General features: G+C 39.4%; 1 protein-coding gene across 2 annotated transcripts in view; it reads right to left on the bottom strand.

The window, feature by feature from the left end:
- The window catches only part of ANTXR2 (ANTXR cell adhesion molecule 2), a 119,540-nt gene that overhangs the window by 58,794 nt on the left and 38,315 nt on the right, over positions 1-22,431 (bottom strand). For both annotated transcript variants that reach the window (XM_074905363.1, XM_074905362.1), the window contains exons 11-12: positions 3,930-4,008; positions 222-317 (exon numbers count right to left, since the gene is read on the bottom strand). In XM_074905363.1, coding sequence (XP_074761464.1) covers positions 222-317; positions 3,930-4,008 — 175 coding nt within the window. The remainder of the gene's footprint in view (positions 1-221; positions 318-3,929; positions 4,009-22,431) is intronic.

Genomic DNA, 22,431 nt, shown 5'->3' on the forward strand with positions numbered 1-22,431 from the left:
GAAGCACTGCTAGGAGGGCAGTCCACAGTGTTGAAGGAGGTGTCTTCTTCCACTTACTGTACACCCCCAATGAAAGAAAACTCCCTCAACAGATGGATTATGTCACATGTAGCTCTCCTGTTACTTAACCTATTTCCTATGGTATCTGCATTTCCCAACATGGTATGAGTTATAATCATGAGCCGCACATCCAGTGACTTTTTCTAATAGTCTTTACTCACCACTTTGCAGCAGAGGGGCCAGAACCACCAGAGCAGACCGAGTGCCACCAACAGTAACAGTACAAGAACAGCAATAAGTGCTGCTACTCCGCTAGACTGCGAAGAAAGAAGAAAGACAGTGTTAGTGGATGTTGCAAATAACTGCTGCCTGGTTTCCCACTCACCCCAAAACAGCTTCCTACTGACTGATACAAATCCCAAACAAATTGTTCCCACTCATCAGATCCTATTCTCACCAAGGGAGAAATTCCTCACAAAGGATCAAGAAGGGGGTCTTAGCCAAATTTGTACTTGGCACAAGTTCAGCAACAGCCTCCGCTGTAAGTCTCCTCAGTTCCACAAGTTATGCAGAAGGTAAGCTAGGATGCTTCAACAGGAGCTGCGTATCACAATGAAGGATGAATCAATACTAAAGAGAGGGAAGAAGTGGTAAGACTGCTATTCATGTTTCTCATTCCTTACATATTCTGTGACCTGCAAGTCTCAGACATTCTAAGGGGCTGAACACAGTGTGCAGAACATACTAAATTGAAGATGACAAAACTTTTTTCTGTCTACCTGTAAACCTAAGTTCAAATTAAGTCATTCAGTCATGTGTAACAGGACCAACTTGTGCCAATACAAGCCAGGATTATTTCTGCTGTAGTCAGTGGATTCACTTTGATGTAAAACTGATATCCTTGAGATAAGAATGACGCCCAACTTGAAGAAGGGTACGTTGACTGCTAAGAGTGAGCTGTTTGACACAAATCGGTAAAGTCTCCTTCTAAGTGTGTTGATGAGAAGTGCCCTTCTGCCATGAGGACATGGGTCTGTATGGATTGGAGGGTGGGTGCAATTTTAAGGAATCTCTACTAACAAAACATATATAAGGTTTTTATTGCCCGCACATCCCAGGTACTTGCACTGTACAGACTATAGCACGCAAAATCCCTGTAATAGTGTTACTTGAACCTGAAGCCACCATCCTAAGAAATTCTGAATGAGTGTTACTGCTTCCAGCAATATTGCTTTTAATGAAGAAAATGAGCAGCCCATCTCCTACCACCTCAAACCCACATCCAGCAGGTACTTTTAGTCTTATGCTTGGTATTCTGCACTGCTGTGCTGGTTTAGACCACTGAGAAAAATGAAACAGTGACCTTACAAAAACAGAAGTTACTCAGACTTCACCTGGGGAAAAAGGAAAGGAGGGACACCCAGGGAATCACTAAGGCTGGAGTACAGTGTGGATAATTCTGTCAAAGTGAGAAGAGCTGTACTGGAGATACACCATTGGAAATGGAAGGTGAAACAGAGCTTTATTCCAAGCACATGTAGGTGTAGCGAGGTATACGCATTTATGACAGGCAGGTAAGATGCATCCCTCGGTGCCTAGATGCAACATATTTTTTGTTTGTTTTCACTGCAGGAATGTGTGTTTGCTAGGAGAGGCTGTAACTTGTAACTCTTATATACCAACTAGCCATCAGCTGCTCAGCTATCAGAATTAGTGGAACAATTCTAGCAGTGACCCATTTCTTGCAGTTGCCCATCTGCTACTATGGAAACAGCAGTTCTCCTTGTATGGAGCTGTCTTTGCTGCAACATGTATGAAAAGGAAAAAAAAAAAAAAAAAAGATCAGAAGTACGACAGTTTTTCCTGTCAATGCACATCTGCACTCATTCTGTTAGTGAAAACTTTTGACCACAGAGAAGTACTGTTGGAGTAGAGCAGAAGGAACACAGCCGTACCCAGCGATTTTGTATGATCTGCTCTGCATCAATGTTTTGTTTTAACCTATCTCTGCAATCTTAGCAATTTTTAAGGGGGCATGGGGACAGACTTAACATGTGCTGCTTTCTCTGAAAGGACTAAGATAAAGAGAAAATCAGTCTACTGTTAGTCTCCAGCATCCCCCTGTGACTGTACTGTCCTTACGTTATCATGCTGAGAGGCTGCTTCAGTGTGCTTTGGTGTAAGACCGTATGATAAAGAAGCTCTTAAACAGAAACGTGATTTGGGTAGTGCGTGTTTCTTCAGCTCTCAATTCATTCAGGCTTTCTTCCTGAAACTGAAGTACTGACCTGAGATGACTCTGATTTCTACAGTTACCCAAGTATTTAAATGAATAGAAGAAAAATGTCATTCTTTCTCTTTTAGGTTAATTACCTACGAGCGATAAAAATACTGTTGGAAAAATACATGCTGATGAGCAGAAGGTACTGTTCTGTGTGCTTCTATGCCTGACAGGAAAGCTGCACCAAAGTCACACTTTAAATGAGACAAATTTAAAGCAATACAGTATTCATGCTCAGCACGTTTTCAAAACCTCCATCCCTACATAGTGGTCTTGTGTCTAACTGCAAAAATTTTAACTATCCTGCCTGTGTAATACAGAAGACAGAAGAAATTAATAGAGAGCAGAAATGTGAGATTAGAAATTTATATATTAAGTTAGAAAAGTCACTGACTGCATAAGTATAGAGTTTATCCTAGAAGCTGTTTTTAACTCTTTTCTATAAGCCCATGATTAAAACAGCAGGATGTTCTCTCTCCTGTAAACCTAGGCTTAGGTACTCCAGCCTGTGCTTTGATGAACTGTCTCCCCTAATTAACAGAATTGAGAGCCTGCACTCCTTACACAGGCACTAAAGTTAGGTATCCAAAGCTATGTAGCATTAGTAGCCTCCTGCAGGATTATAACCAATCACCTTCCATACCCAGGCTGAAGTGCTAAGGTTCTGCCTACTCAGCTTCAGCCCACTCCCACCAATCCTACTCAGTGGAACTGTGCTGGAATGGGACCCCAGGTGGCTTGTATCATACCTGGCTCTTATGACATGATTATATTTATAGTGAGAAAGTAACTGGTGCCATAGAAGCTTCCCAATATTTTGAAAGCCACAGCTGCACACCGTGCTAAAATAATTTGTTTCAACGTATTTAGCAAAATATAATTCACAAGCTATAGAAAAATACAAGCCCCACACAGACAAGGAATGCACAGACACTGCTTGGATCTCAGGGCACAGCCAGCTGAGGTAGCCTGGGATAGGAGGAGCATTCCAGGGCCTTCCATCTACATATCGCTCTGCATACGGTCTACATCAGCAGCCTCTAAAGCAGTTATCAAAACAGATGCAGTAGCAAGGAAAGGAGAAACCCTTAAAGCCTGTGTCAGAAAGCAAAGTCTCCAAGTCTGCCACATAAGAGACGGCTCTCCTGTGTTATTAGGAAGTCTCAGGTGATACATACAGCAATACTTCACCTATGTAGAATCCTGAAAAAAAAGACTGTCCTAAAATAAAGCTATTTGCTACTTTAATGGGAAGAATTGAGGGAATTGTCTTCTATAAGTTCAGAAAAACATCTTGTCTGTAACCCCCTCCACACACTTCATCAGGGAATTCAAAACAGCTGAAAACACTTTGCTGCATGTAGTAGTGTTACAAAACAGATTCTGAGTGTGTCTCAAAATACACAGAGAAGACATACATATATGTATGCACCTACATATTAAGAAATCATGTATTGTTAAATTATGTATATTCTGTATGTGTCTGCACAGGTGTATTTTTTAGTTAGGTTGATTTTTTCATTCTAAACATCTAATGGTTCTTGCCATGCATTGAGGTTGTCTGCATCGAGAGATCACACAATGGTAAAACCAAAAGAGAAACTGGATTTCAGGATTTTACATTGAATGATGTTAGCCATCTACTTACACACTCTGAAGCGGTGATTGTTAGTGAGCTGGACATGAAAGATTGCCCTTCATTCAAACTCACCAAAACTTCCAGAGTTCTGGAAAGAAAGAGAAAACAAAAATCAGCAGCCATAAAACAGTCAATAGAAGAGCATAGGCACTACGGAGGCACTTGTACACACAGACTGTTCAACAAAGAATGTGTTCCAAGAGAGGACAGTGGAAGTTGTGGCCTCTGAGCTGATTAGATGTCAGGAGTGACTGCACAGAAATCACAAAACCAACATGATTACTGTGTGTTACGATTTCTGGAAACTTTGATGACATTTAGTGATCGAGATACTTAGCTGCTACAAGGTTGCACCTTGGCTTTCAGAAATCAATTTTTGGCCATTTCAGACTGAGCTTGCTTTTCTTCAATTCATGCTGCTTAAATGAACAGAGTCTCCCACAGGTACTGTGTTTATTACTGTTTGGAAATTATTTTAGTCTTCTGGATAGAGAGCTGAGTAAAGAATATCCCTTCTCTATTCCATGTAGCATAAAATACTCCGAAAAGTTTTACGTAAAATAAATTGAAGTTCAACTGTAAAAATAAGATTGTTTTGTCTGTTCCATAAACATCTCTTTACTCATATGCAGACATTATGGATAAAAATGTCGGATAATTATAAATGGTCAAGACTTTCTATAAATAGTACATAAACACTGCATACAAATAGTATGTGGTTTACATTTTACAAATTAACCCTAGAAGAAAACAACACATGGTGAATGTTAAACATAAGAAGACTCTTCAGCTTCTCTGGCTTGGATTCCCAAGATTCAGACAGTTTATATTATGCATAGATGTAATTAAATAAAAATATAGATACCCATGAACTAAAATGATTAATCATTTATACCATTCTTATATGTCATGAATTTTTATTCTGGCACAAATGCTTTAGTCAATATGGAGTTCAAAGCTATTTTAACTAATTTGGCTAATTTCTTTTTCAGTTTTAGTAAAAATGAAGTAAGTTGCTTCCGCTAAACTCATTTTTAAATGATCTGTGTAATGAATAATTGATCTAACAGAAAGAATAACTCTAATTTACTTCTAATTATTACTGGAATAAGTGAATCAGAAAAAAAAAATAAAAAATGAATTCAATTCCCTTCTAATGCACTAAATAAAGCAAACTATACCAAAACTTTTGTTAAGTGATTTATTTTTTAAATGTAATGATCTTTATTATTTTTTTATTTTTGATGTTTTGCTTTGACACTTTAATGAGAAATGCTGTAGGAAATTTCAGTATGACAATTCTGTTCGACTGGCAAAACAATCCTATTGACTGCAGTGCGAGAGGCTCATGCCATGCCTTTTCTTTATCAGACAAGGGCTTAAGTGCTGTTGAGACAGACCCCAAATCCTGACAGGTGTTCCTGAAGAAATTTGTGTGTTTTAACTCTTAAATCTTGTGGAGATTTGCACATCATAAACACATTACAAGAAGCATTTTTCTGTCCAAGTCACTAACCGACAACCCAGCTACATTAATGTGACTCTTTCTGGTGTCATGGGGTCGCATCCTTTTGCACCCTGGTCATACCACTGCATTAACTATGACTGTACAGATGTAACTGAATCGGAGTATCTCAAGTTGGGAGGGAATAACTGAATTCAGCCCATAAATACTGAAGAATCCACAGCACACAGAAGCATTTTTGGATGGCAACTTTTCAGTTAAGCACACATTCAAGAAGGAAAGATTAATCTCTTAAATGTTTCATTTTCCCCCATGGGCCTTGTCTTTTTAAAGCATGACTTAGAGAAACACGCCGCAGGCTTTGCACTAAGTTTTGAACTCGGATATGGTCAAGAAAAGGCATTCATTGCAGTCATGTTTCCTGAACATAAAAGCTATTCAGCCTTTCTAATACTATTTCTGAACTTTCCTAAGTAATGGTGGTGCCTTCCCACTGACTGATGCCATAATTGGGATTATACTGCTTGGTTCAAAGCCTGGTCACACAGTAAGAACCCTTCTAACTGCTCTAAATCCAAATGTAGTACAGCAACTAGTTTTGATTTTTAAATTAACATATCATGTTCCTTAAGAACCTAGATCCTTATATACCTCCTGCATTGACTTTATTTCTAATCATATTTTAACTGTGTCTAAATACATTGCAGGTTTTCCTCAGCTGTCTTATCTTTGGCTGGAACCATTTCTTGTTGGGCAAAACTCCCACTGAGATCAAAAATAATTCTGCCTATGAACTAGTGAAGAACTTCTGGATTTGGCCAGTAACATCTGACTACAGTTGCTGCCAGCTACTGGGGTCGAATTTCCAAAATGCTTTCAGATGCTCGCTTTTTTCCCCCATTTCATTTTTTTAAGAAAAAAGTGAATGCAAATCCTCAATTTCATATGGACTTTTTTCTGCTATCCAATCAATTCCCTTTGCTGCCTGGCAATACCATCCTTCCTCCTGACTCGTGTGTGTTCTTGTCAGTCAGGAATATTTTCTAACATCAATTCACAATGTTTTCTATCCTCCGGCAGTTTGTTGATTTGCGTGATGTGCTATTACCAGTCCCAAACCTGCGTGGTTGAAAAGGAAGATGCATCAGTGCCTAACTACCGTTGCCAGCACTAGCAGGCTCTATCTGAAATGTCATGTACTCGGGCTCACATGTTTTTCAGCTCTGCAACTAGGAAACAAAACACATCTGAAACTTCAAAAGAGAAGTAAAGTAGTGGTGAGGCACATTCTCACTATGCTGGCAGTACCTCTAACTGCTACTCATGTTTAATTTAATTCTCCTGTATAAGAAGGCTTACACAAAAAAACTCCGTTAAGTCCACTAAAATGATAACATAAATTATTTCATACAGATCTTCATCGAAGTAGCCTTCCATATATCTCTTAGATCTTTAGGGAACAGATTACTTCTTTTGCAGCAGTGCTTCCTATACTCACAACCTCCAGGCTGTCCCCCCCACATCCTGACAAGTTTGTCAGCAAAAATCTAGGTACGTATCGTGGCTTATCCTGAAGATGGATATTCTAACTCACTAAAATACTGCATTTCACACTAACTGTTTCAAGTGTGAGAGAGATAGCCTATCTTAGGAATTCCTGGACCTGTGACTTAGGTGTTGGGCTTTCTTGGCTTCCCTAGAAAAAACGCAGCTTTCAAAACTTAACAGTCAACCCTGTTAAACTTCTCACTGTTTCTCTCTTACGCATTAAAACTTGAAGTAAGCGTCACCTTTTTTTTCTTCTGCCTTCCCTGTGTCATGCAGCAAACTGCATACTCCTACTGCAATACGCTTTTTTTCTTAAATTTGTAGGAACAGTTCTCTCTTGCTTTCATGTGGAACATCTTTATTAGTCTTTTTCTAGCAGTGTCCTGTAGCTACCACACTTACGCTATTTGCTACTGTGAGCTTTATAAGTCTGGCTGAAACATGTAAGGTTTGTCTAATTTAGCTATTAAGAAATTTAGCTATTTTTTCACATGGTCTTTGCTAGCAAATTGAGCAAAACAGGAACCTGAAAGACATTTGGCTAAAACACTCCAGAAGATCATCTTAACCCATACTAAAGAAAAGCGTTGTTGCCCAGGTATCTTGTGGATCTCGACATTTCCTTGAACTCACGAGGTTGTATGAAAAATTTTGTATAATAGCTAAGATTTTTAGGTGGGCTAGTGCCCATGTTTACACCTTACTGTTTGCAACATAAGGCTGACCTCTGTTTATGTCCGCTGACAAGCTCCACTCAAACAGGGATTCCCCAACGGATTGAGAAGTGCTAATGTTACCATTATTGTCTTCCACTAGAAAAGGCAGCTTTAAATCCCAGCGCTGCAAAAAAACATTTGCCCGGCTGATATGCTGTACAGGCCTGAGAGCTGCATTCTGGCTCCATTCACTTATTTAAATATTTTACCTGGGATTTAGGAAAAAACCAGTGAGTAGGGATGTCTGTAACCTATTCTCTCATGCAACTTGCCTGAGTTCCAGGGGGGAGGTGTGCTGAGCAGGCAAGGTCCCTGGAATTTTAAGCTCTTTTTCTTAGCTTTAGCACACAGTCATGCTCTGGGACCAGGTAAATGTCAAATAAACAATTCCTGTTAGGGTTCGTGAGATGGTGGAAACAGATCCTCAAAAGCGACACAAATCTTAGTCCAACAAAAATGACCAGGAAGAAACCTGCCATTAACTGAACAGAAGTGTATGCAGTCTGCTCAGGCCAGTTACTGAAGGCCAGTTATTACAGTTACTACAACGGGAACTCTGCTGCTGGTAAGGTCTACAGATCTGATCCTCATATACCGCAACGCCTCTGTACACTGTTCTGGCCCCCAAAAAGAGCACTGATAACACATGTGTCTAAATGAGAGCTGGGCCCACAGCTCACCAAATCCGACGGACTGCGGTAGGAGCAGGTTTCAAGTCCCTGTTGCCATGTGCCACCTCACTACTGTCAAGCTTTGCATTCTCCCAACCTTTAGCTGTCAGACAGTCTGACAGATATCCCAAGCAACAGGCTCACTGAACACATCAGCTATCAGCACAGATACGATGCAGTAGGAACAACCCGTTTCGCTATCAACTTCCATTCTGACACACAGCTTGCAGGGATAAGCCATTTGAGATTTTCATAGGAGTTGATCACATTTGCTCAGTTCTAGAAGCCACAGAGTGAATTCATACAGATAATCGTCTCATCTTCAAAAGGACGAACCTGTCAACATACAAAATCACTTCCTTCCTGAAATTGTCTTGTCTGTATGGTATAAGAAACACATTTTTTTCATTTCTTTAGCATCCACCTGTTTGATGGGCTATGTGTACTTCTGATTCATATATCCCCTTCAAATGTGGAGTTCCAAAAACTAGGTGCCCTATTTCTTCTACTCACTCATTCACAAACATCCAAGAGAAAGACGTATTACATGAGTATCTCTAGTGTTTACTAGTAACTGTCCACATGCATGAGGCTTTTAGCTCAGCATTCTGCATAAACTGCAAAAATTTTGAAAACAAAACTACATTCAGCTGTGATTCTATTTTTTGGGCACCTTCATTTCCCACTGGTGATTGCCAGTATTTTGTGGGTTCCTTCAGTAAAGCTCAAATCAGCTAAGAGCGGAACAAGCCTATGCCACCAGATAACATTTCTAAATCTCTGGGCCTCTGCTGATACTTTTTTTGGTAGACTGGAGGAATACAATTAAAAGGTTATGAGACTGCAGTGATTTTTCATGACAGGTTTAGCTCATGAGGGAAGAAGCAGCACAGATCTTGGTCAGCTGGGAGACCTTCAGTCTCCCTGGTGGAGGTGATCAGAAATGCCTCAAAAATGTCTTCACAGGCACTAAATGCCTGGCTTTCTAAGTCCATAAGGCCACATCTCCCAGCAATTACTTATGTGATTTACATGACACACCCATAGTATCTTAATTGCTTCCCAAAGACTCAGGGAAAATTGCCTCTTCTTCTGCTGAGGTATGTAGAGAGAGGGAGACTAGAAAAGTTGTCATTGTCCCACCCTAGCATCCAAAGAAAGATGGTGCTGGCGTGCAAGCCCATGTCTTGAACCATCCCTGTGCTCCATTCGCTGTGAACCTTGTCACACCCAAACAGCACAGCTATGCACGCGAGGGCAGACTGTCCCTGAAGTAAAACAGACCTTCTACCACAACCCTATTTTTGCAAGGAAAGATTAGATTGCTAATAGTTTCATACCAGCACAGAACAAAACCAAGTGCTGAGCTTTGGAAAGCGGCTGCAGAACAGAGTATCTCCTCAGGTCAACCCACAATAAAACCCACAAAGGATCAGGAAGTGTAAATGTTGATGTTGCTGTAGCAACCTAGGAAGTCACCCTCCAGTGCCCAGCTAAAACCTCACCTCTGCTGCATGACACATTCTGCGTGGGTCACAGCGTGTATTTTACATCTGTGCACATAGGAAGGGGAAGCAGACCCCAAGGGTAACAATCATCAGAGGTTCTAATAACCAAGGCCCACGGACGCTGTGCACAAAGGCACCCAGGCCTTCTTGCAGTTATACCCAAGAACGCAAGGAGTTGACCAGCTTCCCTATGTTTAGCTTGAAAAACAGCTTCGGGAACAAGCCTCAAAGGAAAGGCAAGTGCAGCCTTTCACACTGTTCCTCAAAAATGCAGTGGTGCCCAAATCCAGCATCTTTTTAAGGCTTTTAGCCAGGATACTTATTCCCATTTTCTGATCACTTCTGACACAGCATTTGAGTAAAGCCAAATCAAAGAGATGGCAAAGTTGAGCTAATAAGCACATGCAAGTAACATGCTGTGCAGATACTCACAAACTCTATTGCTTTTATTGTACCGCAGGTCTAATGTGAAACTTTCCAGTGGTCCATACTTTTAAAGCTATTTCATTGTAATGGGAAAACCTAGGGGTTCTATTTACAGTTCACAGCATTTGATCAGTGTGGAAGGGATTTTCCTATATTTTGCTTGTGAAGTATCACTTTTTGGATGGGAATCAAAACCAGCAAACTTTTAGTCTGTGAAAAGCTTTTAAAAAATGTTCTTATTTATGACGAAAGATAACCACAAGACTCTTGCAACTTTAAAACTGCATCAGTCATGGCCCACTGGCTGTTCTAATGAGGAATTTACCAAAAAATGTAACTTGAGAAGACCCAACAATTTCAATTCTTTCTTTCCTTTATGTCCACTGCTGTTTTATTGTTACGGAAGAGGAACGTGGCCCACTGCCATATGTCACTACAGCTCTGGTCTAAAGAATTTCATACCCTGTGAAATACAGCTGACATTTCAATCCACAGTAACCTATTTGCAAAGTATTCATTTGCTCCTTATTTTATGAGTATCCAATAAAAGATTGCCATTTTATGACCCATTAAAAAAGATGAAAAAATTAAATAAAATTGTGAAAGACATTTGCTAGAAGTAATAAATAATTTACCTCCAATTTTCACGCACTGAAAATTAAACTGGCAACTGCTCAAAAAGTTACTAAAATTATGGTGACAAAGGTATTTTAGAATCAAGTGCCAGCATTAAAATAGCTAAAATGCTGTACATAGCAGGAAGGAAAAAAATTGATCTAATTGTTTAAAAGGATGCTTCCCCTTAAAAAACCTACCTCCATGAATTAATATATAGCTTTATCACACAGTTAATATTGGTAAGCCAGTAGTAAGTGTGTGTCTATGTGTTCTAAATATATCTATACATACATATGCACCTGTTGTGTGTGTTTGTATAAATTTGTATGTATACAGAAATCACACACTGGAAAATTCGTAACAGTGGTGGGAGAAGGGTCTGGTGGAACTACCAATTTAAGTATAATTTTCTGCATGCTTTTCACTTTACCCCCATATAATTTACTATCCCTACACAACCGTCTGGCTGCACAAAGGGGTGCCACCATGACCAGACTGCTGAAGTCTCCTGAAGGATGGGGAAACTGGGACACACTGTGACTGACAATGGCATGTTCAGGTTTTTAACACAGAAGTATTGACGACTGTTCGCAGCTGGAGCAAATACAAGGTGTCATTCAGTGCAAGTATTTCATGTTTTAGAGTTTGAAGGAAAAGCTCCATTTCCAAACAATACTGACCTCACTTCAGGTGGTAGACTTAAATTTTTAGTACCAGGTGAAGTAGCCTCTGTTGTACCACCCTTTATTTTCTGTCTGAAGGTTGAAGAGCAGGGGTAGTGGCATATGCAGGGAAGAACTATTGCTCAGCTGTACGGTAGGGGACATAGCCACAGGACTCTGAGTGATAGGTGACTGTGTCTCAGTGGGGTCAGCTCCAATCTCAGTGTATGGACACAGCGGTTTCATTTGATCAACTTGAGTTTGAAATCATTTGCCATTATTTGCTGGGGAAACAACTAATATTTACCCACACATTCCCATCAACCAAAGCACAGTGTATCCCTTCCCCTGTTCTTGGTTAACAAACACTCTAGGACCACAAATCTGACTCTCTGTGTCCAGGGACACAGCCCTAGACTGCAGCAGGAGGCCACACAAAGCCACAGATAAAGGTATTTCAAGTCTATGCTTGTAGTTTTGTTGCTTTTCTTAGATCAGAAGCCCGAGCTGCATAAGGACACAGCAAATTCCCTTTGAGCAGGGTTACAGACCTTGTCTGCCAAACGTTCAGTGCAGTTCCACTGTGCCAAGGGTTGGAAGCATAGGAAACAGTTTACTCGAGTTGATGGGAATTGTACTGAGGATACTTAATAATCTACAGTTATGATAAATGGTCAGAGTTGTTTTCCTCCCACCAACCACAAAGGCATAAAAAGGCATATTTAATTATTTTCCTGAGAATAGCAAGACCTGCATTCTGTGCAAATCATTACGGTGTTTTGGGATTTTGGTAAAAGAATTAGTACAAACTTCCCCCTTCCCCCCCTTTTCTTGGTGTATCTTATCGCTGACATATAAATTCAAATTATAGTTCTCTTAGGATCACCTCTTGCTACCCCAGAACTATCTGGCTTTCTCAGCAGACTGCTCAATATGTTGTCTATTTGGGTTTGCCTTTCCACAGGAAATGGGACAGAAGTGCAGACATACAGAAGTATTTCACTGCTGGGAAGTGCTAGTGAATTTGAAAGAACTGGAAGCCAGCAATGTATTAGCTCTGATCTCATGGAATCATGGGAACCTGCACTAACAGGGTATGAAATGTCATTATTATGTTAAATTAGTCTATAATTCAGCTCAGGATACTATGTCCGCTGCATAATATTAAGCACTTAGTTCTGCTCACGCACTCTTTCTTAACGCTCTGGGAACACTGTGTGCCCTATTGAGGAACATGAAGGACTGCATTAGAAATTACTACTGATCTTTACATCAGATCCATATGTCTTAGGAGCCAGTTAGCCTATACAATCCATTGAGGATGTTTCCATCTGTGAATAGTTCCCATTATAAACTAATTGCGTCAAACTAAATGTATTTCTAAAATATTTTCAGAAGTTAATATTTATAACAGACATTAAGCCTAACACAGCCATATTTCTGGTTTCCCCTTACCTGAGTTTATTTCTCTAGCTATTTTAGAGAGGGAAGGTTGTACCATATGAATAACCAGTGATTGGTAACCATACCCTTTCTTAATTTTTGTTGGAACTAAATGCTTGAACAGGTTAAAAAAAAAACAACAACAAAACTGAAGTGCTAGTACTGAAAATAAATGCCGAGTCTCAGTGACTTTGCAAAGAAAGGAATTAGCCCAGGTGGGACAGGATTTGATTTACATCAACTCTCCTTACCCAGTGCTACTGGGGAAGAACAGCTGTTTATGATGAAGGATAATGTTAATATCAAATCAATGGGCCTAATTAGCCATGAGTACATCAATGATGGAGAAGTATTCCACTCACTGAGGCTCTGGAATGAGAACAGGTGAAAACAACCAGATTTGGCAATGGCATCCTACCAATCTGTGAGCGCAAGGAACTCACATGACTGACAAGGGCAGCAGGAAGTTAAAAGGGGATAAGCACTTCTCATTTCTTCTTTTTTTAGGGGGTGGGCCTATGGCTATAGCTATACCTACTGCATTTATGAAAAAAAAGAATCTTAGCTACTTTGTGTATAGGGAAGACGGGCTTTAGGAAGACTGACAACCCAGAAGAAGCCCAGTGTTCTTCCTGATGGCTGGTATCTCCTTTTGCAACAGCAGACTGCCTGTTCTCCTTCATCAAGCACTTCCTAAGGTACAGCTATAACTAGTCATATGGATTTATTGTGCTTTTGCCTTTTTAGAGTAATGACTGGTACTATCTGGGATGTGAAGTATCTTGGTCAACAAACTACCTCTTAACTGAGAAATCCCATTGAATCCTCATTTTAATTGCTTCCCTTCTCTCTGGATAAGGTATTCTTCAAGCAATATGTAGTCACAGTATAGCTTATAAATTAAGGATGAGACTTTGCAAATGGGTCCTTAAACCCATGCTTGAACACTGAAACAAGTTGCTTAACTGTTAAGTGGCTAAGAACTCATCCCATGCATTGCCCCTTACATTAGCGAATAATTTAGTTCTGCGGCCAAATTAATCTCTTGCTTTAGTTGTCGCAAAGGTTATGATAAGGCTATTTAATTAACAGCACCACAAGAAGAAGGTAACTTGCTAGTTGGAAACAAAACATAAAATGCTCAACGTACCCTGTGAAATATTAATCTTTTCTTAAACGACTCTGAAAGACACACAAGTCAAATCTGCAGCCTGCATACAACTTTAGCACTTCTCTGAGCTTGCAACATACTTCCCAAAATTTTACCTTTCTCAGCCAAGGAGGAAAAAGTGACAAAATAAAAATAATAATACTAATTTCAGCAATAGCCATAGAAAACAATTATCTCCTTCATCCATTTTTCAGCTACTGACTTCCATGTCACAAGAAAACTCAATGAAGTTATACACTTTTCTTAACACTCCTTAAGGCAGTCAAATGAACGTTCCACTCAAATTAAGGAACTTAATGAAGTTATGGGCTTGCCTGAATAAACAGGTCATCTCATATGTTTATCTACATACTCTGGAAATCACATGGTTTTGAGTATTTGCATGCAGTTTATGTGGGAGATATACCTGGCGTGACTTGTGAAGAGCATCATTTAAATATATGTTTAGACTTACTTTGTAATAACATATTCAGAATTTCTTAGCTTATCTACTTCGTATTTTCTTTCCATCTGGTAAAAGGAATGCAGAAAGACAAAGCCTAATTTTAACTTAAAATTGTTATCGAGTTACTAAATAACACAGCATTGAAAGGTCACAACGTAGGATGAGCACAGCAGTGATTTTCAGTTCTTAAATATGTGCGTTGTAGGCAGCATGACTGTTGGATGGAAACTCTGTGTGTGAGAGGTATTACAGTGGCTGTGGTGGTCTGTTATGCCAACACTGAGCTAATAAGATGTGAAAATTGGTGCTGGGTTAGGTCTAAATATTAGCTTATTGCCTGCTTGCTTTTTTTAATGCTTGCAGTGTGAGAAGGAAGTACAACTGTGTAATCTTAACAATAAGTTAATGACACTTTTTGTGTGGGAATGTAAATCTGCTTATCATTCACGCCCAGCCCCCACTCGCACACATTTCCAAAGGCATTCATATGCCTCCTTTGAGAGAACTAATGATACTGTATCAGCTCTCTTTCTATTTAGATATTTATTTCATATTTGCTTGAAGAATCGGGCCAATGTTTTTGAAAGCACATTTAACTATACCATATGCCTACTTAAATCATCCCTATCAAACAAGTTGTAGGATGATGCTCTGGTTCATTCTGTTCTGTTTTCCCTTCCTTCACAATGTGTTTATGTGTATTTATCCAATTTGTTCTGTTCCTCTTGCCAAATTGCAGGTTTGAGATCTCAACTATGCGGGGGCAGCTGTGCTATTGTTGATGCCTTACAAAACAAAGGTCACAGACTGAGCCTGTATCACTAGAACTAATGACAGCTGCATGTTAACCATTATGGTATAGGCACAGAATGATCAGGGTTCACAGACCCCCCAAAAGTAGGAATAAATCTTACCTTGCCCCTTGGTAAGCAAGAACTCAAGTCTCATTTTTAAGAAGTAATATTTGTGCAAATTAGCCTCTTGCAAAATATCCTGCTGTTTATTTAATTTACTGACATAATTCCTCCCTCTGTCTGGAAAAAAAATAACTTTAAACAGCCCTACCACAAAAAGCCAAAATCTGAAAAACAAAATGACAGCTGAGTTGGAAGAAATGATCTCTTCTGCATGTAACTAATCTTAGCTTTTCTCACTTTTGAGATCAATAAGAATTACCAGCTGTTCCAGCCTAGGAAGTTATTGACCACATAAAGAAGTAGGCTACCACAAGATGACATTTTCTTCAAAAGAAGGTTGTTCCCAAACCTAGTCCAGCAACTCCATGTAATGAAACAGCAGGGCAGGACTGTTTCAAATGCCCTTTGTTTGGTAAGAGAGATCAATCTGCAAGGCTTGTGAATTCAAAACGATTTGCCCCTTGGGTGGCCTGACATATTATTTCTTGTTCTCCTGCTGCCTTTCAGACCAGAAGCCAAGAGTCCAGTGTTATTTAAAAGGGTGTTTCTTAGAGCTACATGTAGCTTTTGAAATACCAAAGAAGAGGGAATGTAATAGCTGGAGCAGACTAAGGAGATAAGGCACATGTCCACAGACACAGCTCTGAGACTATACAGCTGGCTTTGAGGCTGCCTGTCTAAGGCTACTTCACCAGTGTGCTGTTAATTATTTAAAAGAGAGCACTGGGGAAACTACCATCACATCTGTCACCCACACACAGGCAGAACCTTCACTCATTGCAGGACCAGATGTGTTTATTCAAAACATGTACTAACTAGCTACTTAATGGGTTAGAATTATTAGCCAGAAGTTGATTAGGCAAACAGATTAAACATTAGTCACTTTACAAAACATCACTTCTTAAACACTGCTTTACTTCTTTAGAGCCATTATCAACCACAAGAAAAAGAGGGGGAAAAGCTGCAGTAAAAAACAGATTTATGAAATCTGATCACAGTGTATTTATGAAAAACTGCAGTGCTCCAGGTGCCTTAACTATGTGTCTCTTAATACTGCAAGTATACTATCATATGGGAGGAAGCAGGGAGGCTTGTTTAAGGACCTACAGGTGTTGGAGAAAAGGGAATTAACAGTGGAGAAAGTCTTTTTTCTTAGTATAGTCAAGTCAAACTTGAAACAGGATTGCTTCACTACTTCTGCATATATTGTATGTATCCCTGAAGATGCAAGCACTTGCATGGCATTCTGCTTGCATAATGAACTTGGAAATATTGATGGTCAATGTAGCATGCTCTTGTTCCCCAAGAGATGAAATTCAAAAGTAATTTTTAAGATTCTGGCTCCCAGGTTCATGTGACAAGCAGCAGTGGATGGAATAAAGGCATAATATGCTCTATCTTTGGGCTAGTCAGGGCAGGGGGGGAATAGTTAGGATCCTTTGTTAGAAGCCTGCCATGACAACCATTTTGTAGAACACCTTTCAGCTGCTCTCGAATGAGAGCAGCTGTCTAGAAACCAAATGAGATATTTGCAGGATGAAGCCCACAGCCCATTCATCTTCACTGTGTCTGTTTGCTTTCATGCGTCCAATGCTCTTCCTCTTAAACCTGGTGCTGGTATGAATAAAAATGACACTTTGAAACCAGAAAGCAAGACTCAGATGTACCACTGTTCCACTGTCATGGAAACATCTATCACTCAAAGCACCTAGAATTAATTAAGAAGCATGTGCTTCCTCTTTGTATTGAGATTGTTTCCCAGGGAGGCAGAAACTGAGGGCAAGAGTGCCAATGACAACTTGGGTGTGAACTCCTAGCTAGTTCTAGTTTTTGCCTGCACAGCTGCTGTAGAGAATGTTCAAGGCCCCCAAAGTAGTGAGCAGGAGCTTCTTGGTACATCCTGTAAACTGCAACAATATGTTTTAAACGGACTCCAACAGTACAGTTCTATATGCAACTGTTTTTACATTAATTTGTTAGAAACCCATAGGAAGAAATGCACTGGATTCACAAGTCTACTTCTCCAACTGCAGAGAGCTACAAGCTCTTCCAGAAGACAGAACCTTGGCTTTCCTTAAAGACCCTATTGTAAGATCTCTCAAAGTCATGTTTAATGTGAGGCTTGTGGTTAATTCTCATTGTCCTCAGCCCTGAATGTGATCCACAGCAAAAAGCAGAGCTGCTAATTCTGCCCTAAATCTATACCTCAGAGATGAAGATCATATTACCAAAACTTTGGCCAGAGAGAGAAAACTCTTTCCTGCATTCAGGCTATCACAGGGTACAAAAAAGAAAGGAAATTAAGCTTGTTTTAGCACTAGCTCAAACAAAAATAGAGGGTAGGTAATACAAACTGTCAGATACAAAGAGCCAGATAGCATTGCTAAACATTACAGGACTTACTTCCTGCTGTGGAAAAAAAACCTATTTCTTTCCTAAAAATGGTTTCAAAAGTGGAACCCCGAAAATAGTTTTCATCTATAGAGAAGTCGAGAAACTTGTTAAGAAGATGACACAGGCGTGCCTAAGCTAGTTCCTGAAATAGGTTATTTAAAGGCTGAAGGTGCTACATAAAGTAAGGAGATGGTTACTTTCTTCCCTCATCTTTTCATTCCAAAGGGATAAGGGATGATGTCTGAGTTGTAAAGACAGGATCAAAAGGAAATCAGTAATAAATCAGAAATAAAAGAATATTAAAATCTAAAGACCTGAGAAGTGTCGGTGCCGAAACTACACAACACTGTGTTTCTGAATTCCCCCTGAGCTGCCATCCCATTCATAAATGAGAGTAAAACAAGCAAAGCAGCTGCTGTCAACAGGAAGAACAAAGGCTTGAATGACACAAGCTCCTCCTGTGAGAAGTCTGGTTAAGAGGCAAATAAAAGCATGTCTCAAGGTAGCATTTGCTGCTCAGAAACATAAAGCAATGTGCTTAGTCCTAGTGATCATTTCCCACTTTTCTTTCTAGGACAAAAGTTCCTACATTTTCTTACAGTTTTAAGAGTCTAAGCTATTTATTCTCCAATTACGTTCAGACTCTTGTAAGACTTGTCCAGTAAGGTTAATTTTTCCCTCAGTAACTCCTTATTGGAATGACTGGATAGGAAATACATTTAAAGTTACCGCTAAACTTGGGGACTTGTGATGTTGCCAAGAGCTCTTACTACTAGCAATACACTAAAAAAAATAAAATGATTGCTGACATTATTTTATGCATTGTTGGGTGCTTTGTTTCAAGTAAACTGCATACTGGAGAGTAAACTTAAGTCAGCTACTTTGGAACTGGAGGCAGCTAAGAATTTGGGAATATAAGTGTGGTAATTTTCTTTCCTACCACACAAAAATAATTCCTATTTAATCTTTGCTCTTTAAGTCCCACCAGCTGTTCATATTGGACAGGATGTGGGAAGGGATATATGCAAGCTGAAGCCAACATGATGTGAATAGAGGGCAAATAAGGTCATTAAAAACCAGTACTGTAGACTGCGCCATCTCTGCATGAGATCTGATCATGAATTTGAGGTAATTGCAAGCAAGGTTTCACTTGCACTCAAGTTCATGTTTGGATTTGTCCTTTTTGGCTTTGTTATTCCTTAAGCTTAGAAGCCCAAAGAGAAAGTTACAGCCCACTTTGGTCCTAGGGCATCCCTCAGATAAGTAGGGTCAAATGCCATCCATCACAATGGTGTCAAAATGTCACTCAACTGAGAGATGCAAACTATATGATACTTAAAGGAAAACAGTGATCCCACTTAACCTGACGTTTGCCCTTCTGTGTTGGTGTTTTGAAACACATGACCAACTTCTTGTACATGTGCTCAGATTAAGTTAGTGAATGTGTTTCCAGTTATGAGAAACTTATCTTCTTCGACTGAGGGGTAAATGCTCACTTCATTTTATGAGATAATCTTGAAGTAAACACTGTATGAATTCAAATGCAGGACGCATAAATGTGGAAGCTGGCCAGCAACACTGTTTAAAGTGCATTAAAAAAACCCTGTACTTCTCAGCCTGTTGGTTCATTTTGAATAATTTACCACCTAGCCTAGACCTAACCTTTCTTGCTTTGCTTAGATGAGTATCTGCACAAGATCAAATTGGATTTTTTCAGTAGGCACCAGCAAATTCAAAATCTCTTACTCTAAACAAACTGAGATAGTTAAGTAGTAGACAAGTAAATATGCACTACAAATATTTCAGTAAAATATTGTATTGTTGTGATAGTTTAAACTCTTACTATTGTCATCCAGTCATCAAATAAAAAAAAAAAATTGTAAATGTTCAGGAAGTAAGAGAAATTGATATTGTTCTGATAAGTCTTTCCATTGAAGGCAGAGGGGATTTTACCACTGGCTTCAAGGAACAAAAGCCATCTGTTTGTCAAGTCAAGCCTACACATACATTTTCTGAATGTGTACCCAAAGAAATTTAAGCAAAATGAGGAGAAAAAAGAGAAGGTAGCATAACAAGGTAGAATTATAAAAAATATAGCAAGTTTTTCCTGTACTGGTCTTTCAAAAAGACAAGGGCCCAGTTTTCTTTCCAAAGTACAATGACTACAGAAACATCTGAAGTAACAAAGAAGTGTCAAATCTGATTTGGTTTGATTCCCTTGAGTTGTGGCAAGACAGCAAATTCAAGTCTGAGCTAAAAAGGGGAGCCAACTTTTTTCAAATATTGAGACACTAATAATATATGGCTTTTAAATGGTCAATGCAGTAGAACCTGAGTCCTTTTTACTAAACTAGCTTAGTTGTAATGTTACCCTCACAGCATATTAGTGATCTCTCAAAGCACATGAAGCAAAACAATTCAAGTTGGGTTTGTCTCCTCATATTCTTCCTGCAGAGTATACATAGTACTTTTCCTTTCTGGATTACTTCAATGCTTTCTAACATTTTTTTATAATGCATAGGTTGCCTATGTAGAAATCTCAACTAATTCTCATCTATTAGCTAATTAAGGGCCTTTTAAAATGAGTTGGTTTTGTAAGCAGACCATGTAATTTTGCACTTCAGAAGTGGCATGACAAAAAGGTATTTTAAATGGCACAAGCAGCATAGCCATGTTGTCACATAACCTAAGGATACCACATCCATCTGCTACATGGTACTGTGAAAAAACAGGGTTTGGAAAGAATGCTTGGTTAAATCTACAGCTGGCATTTTGGAGGCTCCTAACTAAATGCAGCCAGCAGCTGGAAAGAAAGTAGAAATATACAGTGGCATAAGTCCAGGAGACCAGGGGTTTACCAATCCAACATCTTGGGTACTTTGGCATTTTATCTATTCCACATGGGTTTCTATTTTTCTGCATGTGAAAACTGCAAATTTATCAGTCAAGAAGTGTCTCCAATGAAATGAAATACAATGAAACCTGTTGAGTCTTTACTGTTTACCCAGAAACAAAGCTTCACATCACATACCATAGTCACAAAGCTAACTTTGTCTGCTTGTGTTGCTCTTAATTCCACTGAAAACAGCACTAGAAAAAGAGCAGACGGATTGTTGCTACATTAGGGACTAATATTAGATCCACTACATGAGGAATTACTGGGAGTTATCCAGCAATAGGCTGAGCTGTGCCAATGGAAAGTCAAGAGTTCAAGTATGTACATATCTTTCATAGCTGTCAGTCTTCTGCATAGTAAACTGTTTATCTCTGGGCCAAAGCTGTAACTACTTCAATATCAGGTTATGGAAGTATATTTCACATAGAAACTTTTGAAAATTATTTTTTTTCCTGCAAACCCATACAACAATTTCATGTGTATTGTTCATGCATTCTTTCTTACAAACGCTGCTGAGAAGAACAGGTGCTTGATCTACACTGCAACTACAGTATGGTGAGTTGTCTTTTTCAGTAATGCTTCACAGGCCAAACAAGCTCTTCACAGAGTTAGAAAAAAATGCAGCTTGTTCAAATAACTTCCACCATGCTTTAGTCTATATAAATATGCCATGCATTTCACATCGATTTGGCAGGATAGGTTGTTTACATACTCTCAGACTAACAGTGTGTAGAAAAGCATTTACAGCTTCAGGTCTTTGGGTGCTTAATACTGGGGGTCTAATCTGCTACTGCTCTTGTGTTGTAAGGTAACTCCACTGAAATACTTGGCAGGAAGAGGAGGGGTTCTTAACCTGACTGATTTAGGTTGTTCTGATGACAAAATTAGTTCTTTTACAGCTGCACATGTTGCTGATTTGTTTTAGCTAAGACAGCAGTTTGTTACAGATGTTTTGTTGTACAATTGGCACACAACCACATGCAGCCTAGCTCAACCAAAACTGGTGCAACTGCACTGTGTAATAAAGGCACACAGATCTAGCAAACTCCTGCTGCACACAAGACAAGATCAACATTGCGCATAGCTATGAAAAGACAACTTGAGTATAAGGAAAACATAACAGCATTAAAAATGCATCCCCTTCCTCTGCTCTCCATGTCACTTTTCTCCATGCTTGTTTTCCCTGCACTGACATAAACCAGCACTTGCTGCTCAGAGGGGAGCTCTGGCTGCTGCACTGAGGTTATGATGCAGCTCCTCTGCAGTGATTCACCCCACTTCTTCCATTGGGGTTAATCACTGAAGTTTTTTAATTCTACTACTTTCCAACTTTTCTCCTCGTTGTTGCCATTTAATGCACAAAACAGATGTGTATTTGAGGTTTTGTTATCAGTCTTACAGCACAACTGGCATGGTTGATTGTTCCTTAACTCAGAAAAGTAACTACTGAAAATCATCTGTGCAATATGTTTAATTTCTTACACTGTGAAGAACTGCCACAGAAAAATGACAGTGCAGAACTGTAACGAGCTGCTGTGCTTCCTACTGGATTAATATTAACCTCATCCCAAATAACTCTCTAAGAACTACTTGCAAAACAGGGAGAAAGTCAACAGCCTGAAAGCTTTTGC

The sequence above is a fragment of the Athene noctua genome, chromosome 4 (genome assembly GCF_965140245.1).
Source record: "Athene noctua chromosome 4, bAthNoc1.hap1.1, whole genome shotgun sequence".
In the NCBI taxonomy this organism is placed as follows: Eukaryota; Metazoa; Chordata; class Aves; order Strigiformes; family Strigidae; genus Athene; species Athene noctua.